The 21,688-nt window shown below is 39.3% G+C and overlaps 1 protein-coding gene across 8 annotated transcripts in view; it reads left to right on the forward strand.

Annotated features, from left to right (window-relative positions):
• ZNF106 (zinc finger protein 106) overlaps nt 1-21,688 on the forward strand; it is a 41,763-nt gene that overhangs the window by 391 nt on the left and 19,684 nt on the right. For 3 of the 8 annotated variants that reach the window (XR_011903872.1, XR_011903871.1, XM_072339144.1), the window contains exons 1-11: nt 28-182; nt 713-838; nt 6,796-6,881; nt 7,822-7,883; nt 12,486-12,680; nt 14,657-16,729; nt 17,691-18,312; nt 19,257-19,326; nt 20,314-20,468; nt 20,561-20,621; nt 20,938-21,273. Coding sequence is in view for 6 of the 8 variants with exons in the window: in XM_072339144.1 (XP_072195245.1) it covers nt 6,828-6,881; nt 7,822-7,883; nt 12,486-12,680; nt 14,657-16,729; nt 17,691-18,312; nt 19,257-19,326; nt 20,314-20,468; nt 20,561-20,621; nt 20,938-21,273 (3,628 nt within the window). In the remaining 2 variants the exon portion in view is untranslated. Of the gene's footprint in view, nt 1-27; nt 183-712; nt 839-6,795; nt 6,882-7,821; nt 7,884-12,485; nt 12,681-14,656; nt 16,730-17,690; nt 18,313-19,256; nt 19,327-20,313; nt 20,469-20,560; nt 20,622-20,937; nt 21,274-21,688 lie in introns of those variants that run through there. The other 5 variants (XM_072339139.1, XM_072339143.1, XM_072339140.1 and 2 more) reach the window with 4 other exon arrangements.

Raw genomic sequence — 21,688 nt, forward strand, 5'->3', positions numbered from 1 at the left:
CACGCAGCGCGGCCATCTCCTGCTGCCGCATTGGCTGTGCCCGGGAGCTGCCCCGCCTCCCTGTGCGCCGCGAGTCTCTGTGGGGTCTCCTCGGCGCTGGCGCTGCGTGGCCGGTGGACCGCGAGCGGGCGGGCTCGGTGCCGGTGGGGATGGGCGGTCCGCATCCTGCCCTGCCGTGATGTGTGAGTAGCGGGCGAAGCGCTCGTGTCCCCGGTAGGGGTTTACCTGGTGGGGCTGAGGTAGCTGCGGAGGGGCGGCGGGCCCTGGGAGCGGGAGCCGTGCGCGGTGAGCATCCCGCGTTGGTGCGTGCTGCTGCTTTTTGCGGTGCGGTTAACGGGGCTTTGCGAGAGCGGCTCCGTGCTGGGAGACGTGCGGGTATGGCTGTGTCTCGGGACCTGCGGGGGCTGCCTGCGAGGCTGAATTGCAGCTGTGGGCTCGGAGTTGCTCAGTTATTGTCCTTCCTGTTGTGAAGCCAAAATTCGCCTTGGTGAGTGTGTGAATGGGTATGGTGATGAATGCCCGGTAACCGACCGCATGTGGTTCCTGAAGCAGCACTTCATAAGGCAATGGAAGAGGAGATGGTTTGTGTTGGCTAGAAGCGTCTTGGACAATTAACCGTGCTCCATTTCTTAAGTTGTTGTGTAAGGGTTTGATTTACTATTTCTTTTTGAGAATATGGTTTCTTTCTTTATCATTCTATTTTTTGTGGCAGCGGCTTGATGGAATGGACCACGGCGATGCAGTATCTTCCTCCATCCCTTCTGCCTGAAGCGCAGCTCTGAAGAGGCTTGGTGCTACAGCTGGGTGTTGAGCAGTGGCCGGTGAGAGCAAGGCTGAGGTTTGGTGCACTTTGCTTTCATTTCCTGGGGCTTCTCCAGATCTCTGCTGGTTGTATGTGGCCATCTCTCACTTGCTTCTTCTTTCAGTCAAGCCTTGATTGCTTTATTAAGTTTGCTGAGTTGATAGATCCTAGCCTGAAAAGGCTTAAGCCTTCCAAAAACTTTGCTAAAAGTTTTGATGAACTTTGAGAGTACCTCCCCATTAGGATTGCAGTGTTTGTTATGAATACTGCATGGCTGGTGAAGTTTGGCTTTGTAGCTTTACCATAGAAAACAAGATCCAATCCTGATCTGAAAGCAGACTGCTACGTACGTTAAACACAATTGTAAATTTTTTTTAACCTTTTGCTTGGCTTCAGCTGAATTGTCAGTAAAAGGCAACTGCATTTGCATCACCACGTATGTTCCAGCATTGACTGATTTCTGTGTGTGAAGTTTTTTTGAATAGATGCTCTGTTGTTGCACTCTCATTTCAAGCAAATAATTCCTTTTGGTCAGACTGCGTTAGTTTGTTAGTCGGATCACTATGACCAAATGTATGGGATCTGCTGAGCCATGGCCTGAACCACACTGATGGAGCACCTGGGGAAAGGACCTGGTGAGCCTTGGGAGCACAGGTGAAGGCAATTCAGCTGTGTGACCAGAAGCGGGGGAGCCTGGCAGCACCTCTCTTAGACCCCATTGAAGGGCTGACCCTCACTGGGGAAGGATTTCTTTCTGGAGATCCCTCCTTGATGGAGCTCTGATATCTGTACAGTACAAAGAATAACCACAATTACTGTAATATGAATACCTACCTAGATTGTCTATGGGAGTACTCAGAGGCCTAGATAAAATGAAGGCATTTTTTTCCTTATTTATTTTCCTCTTTATCTTTTAAAGTTTGTAAGATATCTTGAGTCAAGTTTAGATTGGTAAAATTATTGTTAACATCTGACAGTTGTCTTTTGTGAACTGTGCCACCAGATGGTGTCCTAAGTTTTGAGTTGTTACCTGATTCAAGCCGATGATATGAAAACAAGAGAATGTAATAATAAGTTGCAAAAACACTTTTATATAACATATATATTTTTTAAAAAGCATTTCTAGTTTGCTGGGTAATGGATTTTTAACATCCTGTCTTAGACTGGAGCTGCAATTATTCTGCACTGGGATGGAATGCCTGTGTTACACAGGTGTGATAATTCAGACAGCAGCCTGTTTTTCTGTAGCCTGATCGTTGACCCTTACCAGCCTAATCTTTGGGATCCTTGACTTGAATTTGCTTGGCACCAAAACTCTACCTTCTATCAAGTGACCTGAATACCATGATTTGAGTATCTCAAATCACTTTCCTGTGATTCTAAATACTTTGTGGTGAGTGTATTAATAGACTAAATGACTAAATACTTTTCAGTGCGCTCTCCACTGAACAGATCTTTTTTACGTCGTCTGAGTACGTAGTACATGGACTTTGTAGGGAGTTACTTACACAGTGTGAGTTCTTTTGCCAAGACCAGTTACCTGATTCTGTTTAACTGCAATGGATGAGTATATGAAGCAGTACATTTTGGTTTGGTTTCTGAGCCCCCTGTTCTTACAGTCTGTGATAGAGACATGGTTTGCATGCCTGCCAAGGGTATTATGAGCTCAAATACCTATAAGGGGTGGAAAAATACACAAGTTGCTGAAATACCAACCCCTTTATTTTGCACCTCTTTATGTCATGCTTTTAAGGGCCTCTTTATCACAGACCTCTTACAGAGTGTTTCAAGATTATCAGGATAAGCTGACAGGACTTCTTTTGGAAGTCCCAGATGCATCTCACTGAAGCAGGCTGTTTGTTCCTGATCTTGTGGATCAGTTGTTGTGTTGCTTCTTAATAAAACTTAGTTTCATTCCTTAGCAAATAATATTTGAGTCTCCTGTCCAAGGAGTGCTGGTAGGAGGCTCAGTTGGAGCTCTCTGTCCGGTTGTGGGCATAATTCTTCAAGAATGTTTTAGGCAATTTGGGAAGAGAAACTGGAATTTTAATAGGCTCAGAAAATATGGTGTTTTAGGAGAACACCTAAAGAAATAGATCTTGCATGAGTCTAAAAGCCATCCAGGTGCGTGGGTTTTAGATGTCTGAAATGACAGCATACAACAGTGATGCTGAACAGCTTTCCATTTACATTAGTGTATATCACTGTATCTGCCAGTGTATAAAAAGCTCATGATGGGTAAGGTAGTGGTGAGGTGAGGTGTTACCATTTCAGTCTACAGCAAGGAAAGCTTGGTTTGGTTATTAGGAAACAGTTAGCATTTCTTATAGGAAATCAGAAAGACATTTTGATTCTGACTTAAGATGTGTATATTATTCTGGTCTGTGACCTATTTGTAGCCTTGCTTAAAATAAAACTAGTCTTTAATGAAGACTCTTGTTCCTGCCAGGTGTTCCTGCACATGTGCTGCTCTGTTTGTGTAAGGTGTGTGTCTACAGTCTCCTTATCTCCAGTGTACCTTCCCCATGTATTATAAAAATCCAGTGTTACTCATGGGACGGCATACAAACGGTACAAAAGATGTCTTGTAGGGTAGTTAGCAAAGTCAGCTTCATTGCCTTGAGCAGGAACTTAGCAGACTTTGATCCATGCAGTAACTTGTATCTCCTGGCTCAGTGGTGGAATAGATAGCTCATTGTTTGGCAGCGTGGCTCTGCCATTTGCTGTGCGGTTGTGCTCAAGGGCAGTGGTTCTGGGAAGGAAAGGTGGTTTTTGAATGTTGGTGCTTTATTCCACGTAACTTCTGCCTGAGGTGATGAAATTTGAGCGTAGGCCTTTCTTCGTGGCAGTGAATTACTTGGTTTTGTTCAGCAATCTGACATTGGTACAAGAGTTTTAGTATTTGGGGCAGCATGTAGTACAGGGAAATGGTTTTAACTGCACACATTTTTTCCCTAAGGAAATCTCTATTTTACTAGATTTTAATAAATCATTGCTTGGTTACATTTTTTTTAATTGCTTTGTAGCATTGGCTTGTTTCAACAGGTGCCTGTGGTGTTCTCCAGGTTTTCCTGCAAGGACCAGGCCTCTCAGCAAATTAGCAGAACAAGTTTTCTGATAATCAAACTGCACATGGCCTAACCTAACAGTGGTTATTTAGGTGCCTTCCATGGCCCAAGATGCACTTCCCTTCTTCTCTCTCCTGGGTCCAGAGGCTTCCTCCAGGGAAGAAGGACCTCCTGCCCACCTCTTCCTCCTATTAACCAACAAAAGGTTTCATGAAAGGGCTTTGTGGTGAGCTGCATCTTTCTGTCCTGTCACTCCTCTCCTTTACCCATGTCTGTGGCAGCTCTCATGTGTTCTTCTCATGCGGCTCAGCCAGGTCTGTGCAACCGGTTGCTGTGGGAGAGATGTCTCTGAGGCAGTAGGCCAACATCCCTCTGATGGGCTGAGGTATATTTTGCTGCAGAGTATTCTACTGTGCTGAACTTCTAGGCTTCCATTTTTGTCAAGTGCAGAGTATCCACTGCTGTATACAGTGTGTTGAGAGGCTGTTAGATGGGCCCCAGCGCTCCTGCTGAGTTCTGGGCAGCTGGCTGCCCTGCTCTATGGCTCATGGCTTTATATAGTCACTACTCAACCATTGATCTGCAGCGGATTTAGCCTTGACATACATTTTTAATATATGTTATCCGGTGAGGATGAATAACTGTAGACAAATGGATGTTGTAGCAGGAAGTAGCCTAATGCCCTCTTTTCTTTGTAGGCTATTTATACTTGTGAGAAGCGTTCTCCACAAGCCCTAACAGACTTGCTGAAGTTAATTAAATCTGGCTGCTGTTTCTAAGATCTGGGCAGGTGCAGGCTGTGGGCAAATTCCATTTACTTTACTGTAGTAAGATGTATCCCTTTTCTTTAAAAAAACAAACAAACAAACAACAAAATCCCATCCCCTACTGATTGATAATATTCCCTGGAAATAGGAAGTTAGCGTAACACCTCATTTGCTTTAAAGGCTTTATATTTTGCTGTTGAGATACGCTTCTTTTACGTGATAGTGTAAAATCTTATCTTTACTAGCTGTTTTATTATGTTCATTTTTATACTAGCTCATTTTCCTCTTAATGACCCATGAGAGGTAATTCCTTGCTCTGTATGCAGGTATTATAATTGAGCAGATTGGTTGGTGTATGATGAGGGCAAATGCCATTGCTGAGTACATGGCTCAAACACTGTCTGGTTCTTGTTAGTGTTACACAGTAAAGGAGAGGAAAGCTTGGTATTCATAATGAGTGGGTTTTTTAAATACTTGATGAGAGTTTTTGCAGAAAAATTAAAGTTCTTCATTGAAGTGAGTCTTAAATTTTCTAGCAGAATTTGTGAGAAAGACAAGCATGAAGGGAAGCGTTTCATCTCCGTGCATGCGCTAAGTCAAATGGTGATCTGAAAATAGAATGTGGATTTGTGCTCTATTTGCTGTTGTATTTTATGACATCTACAAAATCAAACCACTTCTGAGTCCTGGCTTCCAAGAGCTTCTCTCTGTGGAGGGGAAAGCTTCACTTTTCATGGCGACATCCAATAGCATTTTAATTCTGTTTGTATTTTTAGTACTCTAAGAAATTCCCTGTTGATTGGGCAGTTAGCCTAAAACTCTTCCTGTAAACGTGTATAGTTACTATACGTTTTAATTAGTCAAAACAGGTGTTATGTTAGGTCTCCTTGTGATAGATAGCTTTTTGATGTTACGTGCAAACTGGGGTCGGCGAGTCACCATGCTTCAATGACCTGTTTATCCTGGTTTAGGTGCCATGCTGCTGTCTCTCTCTTGTGCAGAATGAATTTCATGGGTACCTGAGTAATCTTAAGCAAGATCCTAAGCACGTGTGACTAAATGATGAAGAAGTGTTAGTGAAGAATACCAGGGAAGTAGAGCATATTTTCATGCAAAAGGAAGCTATCTGAAATTGGAACAAGAATAAGCATCCTTTGCTTTCCAGGAGTAGATTCATGCTTTACATGCATGCTCTATGTGGCCTGGTCTGATGGAAAGTTCTGAATGATCTTGTACTGTTGTGGATGCTTTGTGAGAATAAATAGATATTAATAATGATTTCAGCACATCAGCTGCCCATGTGGTAAAACCGGAGAATGTGTATTTAGATACCACTGAGATTTTAAGAATGGCACCCTACAAAGGCTGGATAAGTAACATAAGGTGATTGAATCTGATGTTGTGTTTTAAACAGGTTTGTTTTGGTATGGTAATGAATTTATTTAGTGAGGAAACTGCTTTGTTTGCCTAAAGATTAACTTGATTACATTCCCTTTACACTGGATGTGTGCATTAACTAAGTGTATGTACAAATCCAGGGTAAGGGAGATACTTCTCCAAAATCAACATTTTGGAAGTAGATAGACATGGTTTTTCTATTTCTGTTGCACTGAATGTCAGAGCTGCTTTAACTCTGTGCAGACTGGACTCAATGTAAGTACAAGACCTGCTGAGTTGCGTTCACTGCTTCGCTCAATACCAGATTGTCACAGTGCTGCGTCCCAGAAACTGAAGGTGGATGGTGAACAGTTGTGGTATGATAGGGTAAACTGTGCAGATGGGCCGATTAAAGGCTTTTGCCAGTGAAATTAGATGGTATTAGCCAAACTAGCTCTGAAGCTTACTGACATAAAATAACAAACCTTGAAATGGACTGCACAACAGCTTCAGATTTTTGTTAATCTGATTTGAATCGATGAGGGCACTTCTATGTGTCATTGCAGAATAAGTGCTATATCTTGGAGGACAATGAAAAAAAGAAAGGGAATGCCATTTTTTGTTAACAGCTTTTTAGAGGAATATTCAAAACTGCATGAGAGAACTCTTTAAGGAGCTCAACACAGCCATTTCCATGAATGGTGAATTATTTTTACTTTCCTTACCAAAATGGATTAACGATAAAAAACATTCTGAATGTTTGTTCTTAAATTATTTGCAGGTATGGAATAAGATCTATCTGGAGTAGTAAGCATGGTGCGAGAACGGAAATGCATATTGTGTCACATTGTATACAGCTCAAAAAAGGTAAATCATTCCTACTTAACACCTAACATCAGTAGGTACTAATATTAAATGTGCATGAGAAGTACTCCCATTTTAAGACTGCATGAACTCTGAGAACATTTTTCTTGTATCAGGAGCATGTTGATCAAGACCTGTAACAAACCAAATAGTATATTTACATGTGCTTTAGAGCATCTTTCTTTAAATGAGCTCTGCAATATCCTTAATTCTAACTACCAAAAAGTACTGAGGATTTCAGAGTATTTTCTTATATGGCTGTGTAAAGATAATAGGGTGAAATGCTCAAAACCCCATTCAGCTATAAATTGTACTGTGTTAAGACTTTTTTTTTTTTCCTTTTGGATTTCTATCTTGTTTCTGTAGGAATGAGAAATCACACAGCACAGCATTAGGAAGTATTACTTCTCGGAAAGGGTAGTCAGGCGTTGGAATGCACTGCCCAGGGAGGTGGTGGAGTCACTGACCATGGGAGTGTTCAAGAAACGTTTGGATGTTGCGTTGAGAAATATGATTTAGCTGAGAAGTATTGGTAATGGTTGGACTGGATGATCTTCTAGGTCTTTTCCAACCTTGATAATTCTGTGATTAATTTTCATTAATGTTTCCAGTTAGTGCACATCTTTATTTTCATGCAAAGGCTGCACTAAAACAGTTTGTTGTTGTTTTTTTTTTAATTGTAATATTTTTGCTCTGCTACCTGTTGCAAGGCAATTGTGCAAATACCAGTGTAATAATTCACACAACTCATGAGGGTTGGAGATATTGCTTTCCCCTTGGAAATTTTTGTGAATTCAAGGACTGGGGAAGATAATGATTAGTGTCTGTTCTTTGAAGATTTCAAAATATTTCTGCTCAAAAGCAAAAAAAAGGAATGTGAAATCTTTGGAATAGCTTGCTTTCATTTTATGACCAATTCTACTTTTCTTTCGCTCTGTTGAAGGAGATGGAGGAACACATGAGGAGCATGCTTCACCACAGAGAACTTGAAAACCTGAAAGGAAGGTATGAGAACCATAGTGAATCTTGCCTCTCTGTGCAGTTATTCTCAAGAACAGCTAATATACTATTCCTCAAACAAGCTGAATTGCACAGTTTATTTGAGGGATGGTTTGTGATCAAGCTGGCAATGACCATGTTATCTGAATACATAGAACTCAGGAGGCTTGTTAACTATGACAAATGATGTGAAAAAATAAAATGAAAGATAAAATATAAAAACAATGTTTCTTAGTTCTTGGCAGCTTTCTGTTTGGTTTCCTAGAAGCAGTGGAATTCTGCCTTTGGTAGAATTACAAACACCGTTTTTTCCCTTTTAAAATAAACTTTATGTGTCTTCAGTTACTAAATTTTCAGCCTCTGTGGGAAATCTGACATCTCAGATGTAGGACTGCACCTGTGCTTGAGTGTCAGCCTTGTCCTCCGCCTCTCTGGTCCGGTTGTTTGGTTGTGGGAGCTAACCAGGGTGGATGATGGTTTCCATGGCTTTAATTATAATCTGTGGAAAGCGGAAGGAGGCAGAGGGGGTATTCAAATACCATCTAGATAATATGGAAACCGGATGCAATCAGAGTGCACGTGCAAGTTCCTTTAATTTTGTGCGCTCTTTGAGGTAGGCAGAGATATCAGATGGTTTACACTTAAATACTTGCCTAGTTTATAGTCATCTCGCGCCACAAACTTCATATGAAAATTGCATATCTTTGTTAAACAACTTCTAAAGGACTAAGAAGTTATTTTCTTTCAACTCCTGAGTGTGGGAGTTCAGTTTTGTTAGGACATCTATCTTACATTCAAGGAAGATAAATGGTAGCCAGCTTCTGTTTGTATTAGTTCTCAGGGTGGAGCATGGCTACACCTCTCTTAGACCTCATTGAAGGGCTGACTGCCACCAGGGAAGGATCTCTTCCTGGAGATCCCTCCTTGGTGGAGCTTTCCCCTGTGAATCTTTTATTGTCTGATGTTGGGTGAGCAATTTTCTTCACTTCCTTTATAACACTTTTCTGTTGTGCTGATCCTTCTGACATCTTATCTCTGGTGAAACACTTTTTCCCATCATATTGATCTGTGTAATTGCCACAGTTTTTAATAGAAGTCTTCTGGAAATTCTTTGATATATGAGCATGCCCACTTGTGTCTGCAAATAACAATTGCAATAAAATTAAAAAGTCCTTATAGGATGGTGAATGCATTGCAAGTCATCACACTTCTAACCTGTTTTATAGCCTGCAGAGAGTTTCAGTTGTGTTGTCTTTGATACACCAAGACTGCAGCTAGGATTTGAGCTCCACTGTGCCTACTACTTTATAAATGTTATGCTATATAAATAAAAAGATATTGCTTACCTTGAATGGCATAGTAGCTGTCAGTAAATAACCTGTGTTGGCCAATTTCTGTTTCCATCTGATATTTGATTAATATACCTGTGGCTTCAATTTTTATTGTGTCACATTGAGAAAATGTATGAAAGCAGCTTCTGGAAGCTCTTTTCAAGTAAAAATTGCTTTGCTTTAAAGATACAAAACAAACAAAAAAACCCAACAAATCCACACTTTCCACTGCTTTATTATTTTTTTATTTTGCTGCTGTTGCCATCCTTTGCCTAGACTTCTGGTTTTTTGTGTGTTTCTTTTTTTTTCCCTTAAGTTTTGCTACTTATTTAGAAATAAATAATGAAAACCCCATCCTCATCCTGCTTTCATCTCTACTGTGCCTCATACAACTGGCCTTGTCAGCTAGGAACGTTCTGAAAACGTGCCTGCAATTGAGCACGTCGTAGTATTTGATATCTGTCTGCTGAGAGTGAAAAGAATTTGTTCTGTTACTGAACAGCTGGGAAGTGGTTGCTCAGAAACCAGAATGCACTCAGCACTAGAGGTTTATTTAGGGCTTCTGGTCAGCTAACTTGTAGAGCATTTCTATTCTAGACCTTCTTCTGGTAGTAATTCTGAGATTAGAGTGGCTACAAGGACAGAAAAGTGATGAGCTTAAAATTTAATGCATTTTAGCATCTAATTTCTTGCCCTCTTAGTCAGTGTTTTTCTAATTTAACGTTCTTGTAGGTAACACAAATTTTTAGAAATCACATATTATAGAAATTCACAGTAACCTGTCAGTGATCTGACAATTCTCAGCTTCCTATTTCCTTGAGACTGAAATTAAACTTAATCAGTATTATTTTTTCCATATTGGAAATATAAGGTAATGTTAATTGCTTATTTTAGAAGAATGCATGGAAGATATTTGTTCTCAAAAAGAATTTATGGACTTCAGTTTTTACTGTTCAGTAAAAGCCTTGTTCTCTTCCCTGTGGTTTTCCTCCTTCCTTCCATTTCAGTTAGTTAGGAGTCCTTTAGGAGTTTTGTAAAGCACATCTTGCTTTACAATGCTTTCTTTAAGTTGAAAATGTGACATGCAAGTGACAGCCTAATAAGTGAGTTTGAATTGTGTGACAAAAGATGATACCGTTAGAATAATATTATATTAATATTTGCTACCTTCAAATTTAGCGTCCAGCTTGAAGTTTATACAGAAGAGATAAATGAGAAGCATTTGTTGGTTCATGCTTTTCTTTAAATTTGGTATCTCAAGGGCTAGAACACCTTTCTCGATCTTCTTCAGGCTCTTTTAATCAAAGCCTTTATTCCCTGTGATATGTTATGGGAATTGGATGTCAAGTAGAAAACTTAAGACTTTATTTCATATTCAATTACAAAAATAGTACTTTTGTATGAGGGATGCAGTCTGGCATCTGAAATACGCTTACAGAAAATAAAGCTCATGGATGCTGTCATTATGGGGATACACTTTTCCTGTTTGTTTCAAACTGTTTTTTACCTCCTTATTAAAGAACTGAGAAGTTCTATGTGAGAATAGAAATGTGGGTCTTATAAACGATTTGGAGTGTTCACTCAGATGTGATAGTACCCCTGAGGTATGTTTCTTGTTGAGTCCTTGTCCTGCAAATGATGTTATAGAGACAGAGCATGTTTTTCAGCAAGGTGCTTCTATGTACGGTTTGTCTTAAGTTGGTCCATTTATATGTGTGAAGAGCTGATGCATTAATAGAATTCACTGATTGTATGTGGTGTTAATAAAACAGACTGAGTATATGTATAGAATTTATGCTTTGACTGCTTGTTAGTGAGTGTGAAGTCAGCAGAAAGAAGTACACTCTTCTCCAGAAAACAGACTGTATTTATAAGGTACCTCTTTCATAAATGAAATGTATCCAAATATTTGAAAAGTGTTATTTTTATGAGTTAGTCTGCTTAACCCTCTGTGACTGTGCCTGGATGACTTAACTGATTAGTTAACTGATTAGATTTCTCAACTACGTTAGGAAGAAAAACAAATTTCTAGGGAAAATAAAACCTTGATTTTTAGCAGTTTGCTGCTGATGCTCATGAAGCATTCCACTTAAGGTTGCTGGCTTAGTTTTTTGAGTGACGGTGCATCTTGCAATCTGTTTCTCATTTTACTATTATTTTTTTTTTTCCTCTAAAAACTGAGGATTCTTGACCACAGTTAGGAACTGTGCAGGTAAAACAGTGCTATTGTTATGAGACTCAGTCTCAAGTGTGCCATGCAGTTAGGTAGATTTGCTTGTATTAGTTAAATGTCAGAGTAGTAGGAAACATTGCGGAGGCAGGCAGTGAGTCCTGACTTGTTCCATCTGAATGGTTTTCAGTGGACTATACTTACTCATGTTTTTTGTCTTTTTTTTTTTTTTTTTTTAAGTGGTGAAAAACTTTGTTTAGGTTATGTTAAAATTCCTGGTTTCTTTTAGATTTGTTAGGAGAACAAATAAGGTATTTTTAGATTTTTTTTTTTAATTAAAAAAAAAAAAAATTGTAACCTTAGTCCAGTATTCACTGAAACATGAGTGAAACCATTTGTCTGCCACAGCTGTCAACTTCCTCCAGCTGAAATAATTACTGTATTTTTTAAGATATGTCCTCTAGAGTGGAAAGCAGACCTCATGCACATTTGAACCAAATAAAGTACAGTGAACTGAAGACACCCTCCCGTTGCTTGCTGTGCTGTGGAGTCTTTAGATTCCAGGCAGCAGTCTCAGCTGTCCCAGTTTAGGTTGTGCTGTAGTAGGATTGGCTGTATCCATGTACTGCCTCCTCCCTTTTCTAAATTTCACTGGGGGGAGGCTCAAGGCAAAGATTAAATGTAGAAGCTGTCACCAGGCTTCCCCAGTGCAGCTGGCACCATGGAAGGGCTTCAGAGCAGCTCCTGCTAGCTCTGTAAGCCTTCCATTCTGCCTCCTCGCTCACTATGTTTCCTCTGAAAAGATTTTGAGTACAACAATTCAAGACGAATTCCTCTTCCGGTTTAACGCAGCTCTATTATCAAGTCTTCTACCTCTTGATTGTTGGAAAAAAATCTTCTGAAAACTTACCATCAAAAAAACTAGACATTGAATGAAAGAAAAACAGAGAATTCAAGTAACTTAAACATATCGAGCAAAACCTAGTAGCCTTGAACACAAGCCATCGGCTAAAGACAAGCATATTCAGAGGAAACAAAGTAAAACCAGAAATAATCCACCATGCCTGTTGGCAGAGCCAAAAGCCCACCCTCTGCCTCTCTTCCTAGGGACAGCAACCACGAGTGCCAGGTATGCAGGGTGACACTGGTGGGCTTGTCAGCATATGCCAAGCACATCTCCAGCCAGCTACACAAAGACAATGTTGATGCCCATGATAAAGCTGAAGAGAAAGAGGAGACAGAAGAAGAATACCTTGACAAAGAACTCATTCAACTAATCAAACAAAGGAAGGAACAGAACCGGTGAGTTTTTCTTTCTTCTTTTAATTGTAATGTGGTAGGAGTGCTTATAGCACAGTTGTAATTTGTTCCTAAGGACTGGGTGCTCATGAAATGTTTGTTTAAAAAACAAACAAAAAGGTTATGCTGTAGCATTCAAGTTCCTAATGTGAGATCTTGCACTTTGAAAGTACTTATTCTGTTGTTTTAACATTTTATACTCGTGAAGGGTTTAGTAAATGTGATGGTAGTGCTGTTATTGTTTTTAGTGCGATGGGAGGATGGTTCTGCAGGGACCCAGCTTTTTCAGAACTGTTAGTGAATGTCCTTAAAAACCTTTGATCTGTCTGTTTTTTAAATGAATTGGATTGTTCGGTTAATGTCACACTAAAATCCCGTAATCCATGAATGAATTTCTTTAGTCATTTTATCTTGCTGCCTTTCGGCAGCTGAAGAGAATTCTTGTGACTCACTGTGAAATAGAAGGCTGCAGAGATTAGCAAGCACTGCCATTTATCTTGCATGTGACTTTGCAAGTGTGCATTGCTAATGCAGTGTTTCAATTGGGAATTTATTTTTTCAACACTTTTACAGCATGACAGTGGTACTAAAGGGCCATATGATTTTTGAAAGAAGCTCTTGCTCACTACTGGAAAATTCAGTTAGTGCCTTAAAATGCACAAATGTTGTTACTGTTTAGTTTTGAATTCATTTCAGCATGCTAGAGTGCCTCTGTACAGTGTGGTGGTCATGTTTGCGTAATAGCAGATGTAGATGGTGACAAAGTCATTTTTCTTCATTCTTTGGTGAAAGTGCTGCTAGTCCGGCGCTATTGAGACAAATAGAATCTTATAAAATCTGTCAGTTGGATATAGACATGGGGAAAGAAAAAAATTACACGGGTAAAGTTACAGCAAAACTGTTTCCATTAGATCATAGTCTAGTTGAGTCAGCTCCTAGAACCAGAGGTATCATTGAGACATTGTTTATTTGATTTTTTTTGTCTTAAAACTCAGTTTAGCTTAGCCCATTTCCCACTAGACATTAATTATTTGTGCATCTTTTAGCAAAACTGGAATGTGTTGATATCTTAAAAGGTAGTGCATTATAAGTTTCAATTTACTCATATCAATTGTTTTTTTAGCAGAGTGGTATGAAAGCTTCCTGTCCTGCTTGTCCAGGAACTTAGAGTGACTGTTTTACTGTGATCAGTTTTATTTCCAAAAAACTTTTGTTAAGACTTCTCATTTGGTCGAATAAATACTTAATATATTTAAAGTGCTGACCCCGGGAATAGCTGCCAGAGTTAAGGTAGCATTTATCTCTAAATGTGTTCTTGACAGACTGCCAACCACAAGTATTATCCAAAGGGCAGTAGATAGTGCTCGCACGCACTTGAGTGCTGTAGACTCCTGGTTTGTTGTTTAAAACCAGACAAAATAGGTTTTTGTCTCTGAAGTCTGGTTTCTGTGTATGTTCTATATCCGTGTTTTAACATAAGCTTTATAAACTGAGACATGATCTCAGTTGTTTTCTCTATTAAGTAGAATAACTGCTTTTCTCAGTAGTTTCTGATTTTCTTTCTATTTTGTATCAGTTCACTCTGGTTATGCTGTCTAGTACCGATAAAGTAGTCTTCAGGGAAAAAAAAGTCTGACTACTTATTGGTTTGGTTTTTTTTTTCCTATCAAGATTCCTCAAATTGAAAAGGATGTACAATAAAAACAAGCTTTCTGACAGCTCTGCTTGAACTATCCCCAAATCAGATAAGTTGTTCTTGTAGGAGCAAATTTGAAATGCAAGGTTTAAGTAAAGGTACAACACTAGAGTTGAAAGTCAACCACTGCAGAACCTTGAATGATAAAGTAGCTAAGTAAGTTGTCTCCATTTCTTCTTAAAAAAAACATCTTCCTAGTGCAAGCTAAATGGATGGGACTTGTATTTTGTTGGCTTTCCATGGAATAGCGTCAGAATTTGTTTTCTTCTAAATTGTTTTGTAGGCAAGTTGAACCATGCTGTACAAACCAAGAAACAGAATGTGATGATAGGAGATCACAGAGGAGGCGAGAAGAGAGAGCTACATACAAAGAAAGAGAAGCTTATGATCAGTCATCGTGGCATCATCACAATGCATCACAAAGGGACTGGAAATGGGAAAGGGATGATTATATTAATTCTAGACAGGGCAAATTTTCACACTCCCAGAGGAACCTTAATATAAGTAGGCATCCAGGTGGCCCAAGGGGACGCTCTGGGTGGCACCAAAATGTTTCAGGAAGCTCTTCAAGTTGGCATAAGCAATTCCAGAATTCCCATAGTTGGCATCCAAATGGGCGAGGAGGAGGAACATCGAATTGGCATCACAGTGCCAGAGGGAGAAATTCTACTTGGCACACAGAAGGAACTGGTAATTTTTCTAGCTGGAATTGTAGAAGTTATGGAGGAAACTGGAAGTCTAGTTCTCATGGTGCAAATAGCTGGAATTTTGGAAGCTCTGTAGATACTTATTTATTAGAGCCAGCTAAATATAATAAGGAAAGATACACGTGGCAGTGGCAGGAGAAAGACATGACTGATGTTCTTCCATACAGAGATCGAAACAATAGGAGTGACTCACTTGATTTTACTAGTAATGAACTTCCTTCTGAGGGGGCATTGGATTTTGGTACTTCCAGGCAACCAGAAAGCAAAGCTCCAAGAAACAGTGGAAAAAATGGGAGCCCTTCAAGAGATAAAATACATCGCTGGACTCCCTACCCATCCCAAAAATCTACAGAGCAGCAATCATGGTTTGAAGATGTTTCTAAAGCTACAGAGAAAATGGCTTCTATATTTTTGCCTCTTACTGAATCATCAGTAGAAGGAAAAACTTGTGAAGCCACTGCTAGCATCCCAAAACTTAAAAAATGGGAAGTATCTCCTCGTTCTAACGTAACCCTAGATTACCCTGATTGCAATGATGAAAAGCCTAACAAAGATGATGGAAGAAGTAGTAGGATGCCATCACTGAAATCCCCTCTTCTAAATATCACGGACATTAAGTTGTCTTCCCAAAAGCTAGACACACACAGTCTGTTTAAAAATGTCAAGTCTCTGTTATTCTCACCTAGTAGCAAAGAACAGAACCATTTGAAAGCACCGAATCTGGAAGCTGACAATTTACCTTCTTTTTCGTCAGAGCAACACGATGCATCTGCTGGTAACTTACAAGGCAACAGCAAAGACACACTTAGTAATCTTGGTGAGCCTGTTGATAATTTAGGTGAAGCAGAACAAAAACCCGAAGATGTTCAGTCTAACCATTCCTTACAAAGTGCTCCCTTAAACTCTTGCAAGAATACAGGTGACCAGAATATGGGAGAAACAGGAAAAGCATCACCAAAGAACAAGTTCAGGTTAAATTCATTAGAAGATGTGAGTGATGATGAGTTAACAGGAAGAGAGAAAGTAGAAATAAGAGTTGAAAAACTGAGTCCTTCTATTAGTTCTTGTTTACTCTGTGACACTCCGGAAGATAAACTTGCTGCCTCTGAAAAGGATGTTGATGAAAAGCCATCTGCTTCAAGCATTGCATCTGCTGATCTGAAAGATTCTGCATTTCAGATGGAATCCACAGATTCTCCATCAAACAGACAGGACCACTTGCACGTGGGTTTGAAAACCTCCTCACAGGAAGGAGAAGTGAATGAAGAGCATGTCAAGTCAGGTGGTCACTTTGAAGTGGAAGGTTTTGAAAATCATTCAGATCATGAGCTGCAGAAAGGAGGAAGTCAGTCACTAGGCCTCCTTCCTGATTTAAGTAAACTTGGCCTCCCAGCCTCTCTGCAAAGAGACCTGACACGGCATATTAGTTCGAAGAGCAAAGTGGGAATACACCTTCCAGAGCCCAATCTCAATAACGCACGGCGCATTCGGAATGTCAGTGGCCATCGGCGAAGTGAGACTGAGAAAGAGTCAGGGCTTAAACCCACCCTCAGGCAGATTCTTAGTGCTTCCCGACGAAATGTGAACTGGGATCAAGTCATCCAGCAGGTATCAAAGAAGAAACAGGAACTTGGCAAAGGTTTACCAAGGTTGGTAGCTTTTAAGTGTAACAGTGTGTGTGTGTATGCGTGTGTTTAAGGGAGGAGGTTGTTTCCCCTTATCTTAAGTGAATTTCAGAATGCTAAAAAGAAGACTTTGTAATGAAGTGTTTTGATACAACCATCTTTTAGCATGACAAGTACTTGGAATTTCTGCTTCTGTGGCAGTCTGTCTACAAATAAGTGACAAGAGTTTGCTGCTCAGAGCAGATTCTGATCAGCTCGCAATAATTGTTTAATACCTGAATATATATGACATGCATAGGAACGCATTTGTGTTTCAGGTTCTAGTAAATGGAAGTATGTAAAACATGATGAGGATGTGAGCAGCACTGTTGCAATTGCTTCACGCACTCAGGACTACAAGAAATGTTTGCATTGTTGCAGACAGAATAAGTGTTCTCTTTTCAGATGTGAATCTGTTTTTATCTGATAAGCAGTTTGTATTTGTGTTCAGAGTGACTGCAAAATATGTCATGCTTTAAGCCTCTTAGAGGGACTGAAGGTTTTACAGACTCTTGAAAATGTGTAATCTTTGCCTGTTCCAAACTGGATTACAGGTAGTTCTGAAAATGATTAGTTTTGCTTACGTTCAAAGTTTTGCTTTATAAGATGCTGAGAAGCAAAGGTAACAGCTTTAATGTCACTTGAGTGCTGAACAGATCTTCTGGATTATATTCAAGATTTTAGAGTTAGATAATATTTCTTTTTGCTTTTTTGGAAATTGTCCTGCCAGTTCTTAGCAACAAAACGTGGTTTTGTTATATACAGTAGATACTGTTTTGCTACATGAGACGTAAACTGCAGAATACCAGTTTAATGAGTTGCTGATCTTTTCAAACAGTAATATGCAGCTCGGAAAGGGGGAGTCTTACTTATTTTTTTAATTATATTTAAATGGTTTGTTATATGTGTGATTTTTTATTTTTTATTTTTTTTATTCTTGTTAAAGGTTTGGTATAGAAATGGTGCCTCTCGTTCAAAATGATCAAGAGTCTCTAGAACTTGGTGAAGAATCTGATCTGTCTACTCTGGAAGGATTCCAGTGGGAAGGGATTTCCTTAGCAGTGCCTGGGTCAACCAGAAAACGTAGCTTTTCTGAAAGCAGCGTCATTGCAGACAGACACCCTTCTGCTTACAGCTTTTTTAGTGAACAACCCAAAGCAAAAGAATGTGAGGAAGGGCAAATAGTTGCAGCCAGACACTTACGTGATATAACATCTGGATATGAGGCAAGTGTTGACAAAGAAGCTGACTTGAAACAGGAGACCTCTTCTGTTTCTTTGTCACCATTTGTATCTGAAAGAACTGAGACCACTGGAAGGAAACACAGCCTAGAGGCTACTTCTGAGCTCACTGGCCTCACAAAAGCAGAGCAAGACAGTCTAGATAAGAGAACACCTCTTCTTGAAAAACAGAATGTGTTAGAAATCTCAGAAGAAAATCCTCTGGCTTCAAGTGATGTACTTCTTGCAGTGTCTAACAACGTAGATGCAGCTACAGACAGTAGCTACACTTCTGGTACTGAGCAAAATGACAGCCAAGGAATTGGAAAGAAACGAAGAGCAACGGGAGTAAGTGTACAATATTGTGCAGTTTTGGTGTGCTAAAAACATTATTTCCCAGTCAGTGATTATGGCCAGAGAATGGTCTCTGTAAGGATGACTTTCTCTTTGTTTCATTGCCTTGTACATTAATAGGTTTATTTTGATTATTTGAATTAATTGTATTTAGAAATATTTTCTGTTTCTGCTTTTTTAGTGGAAGATTTTTGGTTAGACCTCTTTTTATTAGTAGGGACTACAAATGCTCTTCAGTTTTGATTTAGTGGCAAGCATACTATGCTAGTAAATAAGCTGTTAAAATATTCCCATGAAAGTAGTTAGTGTTGGAGTGAGGATCTTGGTGTTCTAAAACTGAAAGCTAAATTGTATTGGACATCTGTTTTTGTAGACATTTCAGTTTTTATTGTCAAACAAGGAAAGACAATCCTGTTTACAAAACCAGAAGCTTCAATTAAGGTAGAAAAAGACTGAAGATAGTAGCCTGTCTCTAAGCCAGAAATTTATCCATCTGAATTTGTTTAATTGCCTTGTCTTAGTCATACACAAAGTAAAAAAGAAGCTTCTGATCAAATGAATCAGAATGGATTTGATAAGTGTAGTTAGTGAGAATTTTAATTCCTCACTTATTTCATCCTCAGATTGCCAACTAAATCTATGAAGTAGAAAAGCTGAACCAAGTGTGGTTTTCAGCACCTAAGCATGTCTATTTAATAATATCTAAGCTGTCTATTTAGTATTTCATCTCAGTTGAGATGACAACATGGCACTCACTTTGTTTCATTCTCACTTTTAAGAAGAGAAGGAAGGGCAAGTTACATAAGAATATGCAAAATTATACATATTCTTTTCTGTGGTTAGAAGTGATGATTCTTGAGATAACGGTGAATGTTTGCCTTCTTGCTTTAGGCAAAATTGCTATTGCGTCTTTTGTTAATAAAGGATCTTGCTTGTAGGAAGGATCCTCTCCTGAAATCCCCAGTCTGGAAAGAAAGAATAAAAGAAGAAAAATCAAAGGTAAAAAAGGTGAGTGACTATTATGTGCGTGTGTGTGTGTGTCTAGAATAGAGATTGTAAATACCTAGTAGTACCGTGACTTGGCTGTAGTGGCTTAGTGTTATGTTGGTGTGTTCAGGGTCGTAGGGATGGACTCTTGTCAGGTCTGTAAGACCTATAAAATTGTAAGACCTATAACAATTGGATACATTTGGGTCTCTTCTCTTTCCGTCCTTGTTTGGAATCCTGGCTTCCTGGTGAGTAGTGTAATTCAGTGCATGGAAGGATTTTTTTTTTTTCATGTTATTTTGTTCTATCACCATATTATTGTAGTAAATCTATTGAAATTGAAACCATGACAAGAAATTAACTTGAAAAAAGCTGAGGATTACACAAATTGAAACTCGATTGACTTGGAGCATCTCTGTAATACCGGAGGACCTCTAAAAAGGAGGCTGTTTACTGAAAACAGTGCTTGCAGATTGTCAGGAGGTTGCAAACAGAAGTCTCACAGCTCAGATGCCATTTTGAATAGTAAATGATTTTATCAGAGTTCTTTTAGTTTTAACCAGCTTTTTCTTCACCTCTGGATTAGGTGAATAATTTAAGTCACGTTTAGTTTAAATTTGTCTTTATCTTTTTTATTACACTAATTAAAAGAATGCATTTGTACTGTCTGTGTGTATATACTTCAACAAAAGATCTTTGTGAAGGAGGGTCACTTTCTGTTCAGTGCTGGTAAAGCTATGATTTTTATTTTTTATTTTTTGAAGTTACTGCAGTCAAAGTTGGGATCATTTAAAGAGGAAATTATTAACTTTGTTCTTCTGTGCAATATGTGATTGTTCCTGTGCAAAGATGCTCTATTTCAGTCTCTTGTACAACTATTAATGCTTTACCTAATTCATGTGTTTATATGTTAGGAAGTGATAATATTTATTGAGGTATCATTTATCATTTATTTTAATGTGTTTTCCAAGTACCATTATATGCTAAACTATGTGGACTTTTTTCCAGAACGTTCTCAAGTAGACCAATTGTTGGCTATTTCACTGAGGGAAGAAGAATTGAGCAAGTCTTTGCATAGTGTGGACAATAATCTCTTGCAAGCTAGAGCCGCCCTGCAGGCTGCGTATGTTGAAGTTCAGCGGTTCCTGGTGTTAAAGCAACAGGTAACAGTAGGCTTTTGAGACTGACAGGACTAGAAGTTGGCAACCTGAGAAACTACCATTAGTAAAAGTGATTAAAAACTCCTTTTTTGCAGATAACCATGGAAATGAGTGCTCTGAGAAGCCAAAGAATCCAGGTCTTGCAAGGGCTACAAGGTAGGAGATACTGTGAAACAATAGTGGTGAAATACTGACTCATATGTTTTTTTTAACTCAGTGTCTTGTAAAAATTGCACTTGTAAAAAGTGGAGCAAAATTTTAGGCTTTACACAATGAAGTCTTTATTGTTCAGTTGTGATATGTTTTCTTTGGTAGCACTGCATTGACTGGCTTCCTTGCAGATTTTTCTCTTCCTTCCCTATCTGCCAGAAACGAACTCTTGACACCACTGATTTTTCTTGCAAGAATCTGTAAATTATGCACATATTTTTTCATTTTTTGCTTAGTTTTTCCTCTCCTCTTTTATCATTAGAGTCGTATGAACCTTCAGAACTGCCAGAGCAACTCCCCAGTAGTGTCTCAAGTGATAGAAGAAACAGCAAATCCCTGGTGTCAGCTGAATTGCTTCCTGCAGGCTCTTTCTTGCCCCTTTTGGACACTTTGTCTCCTGTACCTTCACTGGGAACTTCTGTTCACGTAAACACATCAATGCCATTCCATTCTGGCATCACATTCACCACTCCTCCAGAATCCTCAGTACAAATTAAACGAGAACCTGTGTCTCCGGAAGCCTCAGAAGAAAATGTGAATACTGTACTCCAGAGCTCTCTATGTGCTTCACGAACAGAAGTGGTAGCGCAGAAAGATGGTATGTGTGCCTCTTCTTTGTTTTAAGAGATAGCTTTATAAAAATGCAAGGTGTTCTTTTTTTTTCTGTAGACGAAGCAAGTTGGGTATCAAACCTGCAGGCTGTTTGACAAGGGTGAGCTCCCATTGAGCAGCTGAGGCACATTAGGCTTGTTTTGATTAATAATGGTCTTCCGTAGTAATGATGACTGCAATTAAAGGAACACACAACAAAAGGGTAGCAGCATCTAAATCCAGCACTGTAGGATTCACCAAAGGTTTTTTCTCAGAAGTTCAAAAGCATCTAGTAACTTGAATCTTTTGCCCCCTGTATGGGAGATTGGTAATCACAGCCTGAACCTCTGATTAATCAGCTGAGGCAAGTGTGGGGTCAGCTGCGGGAGCACAGGTGAGAGTAATGTAGCTGTGCTCCCGGA

The sequence above is a fragment of the Excalfactoria chinensis genome, chromosome 5 (genome assembly GCF_039878825.1).
Source record: "Excalfactoria chinensis isolate bCotChi1 chromosome 5, bCotChi1.hap2, whole genome shotgun sequence".
In the NCBI taxonomy this organism is placed as follows: Eukaryota; Metazoa; Chordata; class Aves; order Galliformes; family Phasianidae; genus Excalfactoria; species Excalfactoria chinensis.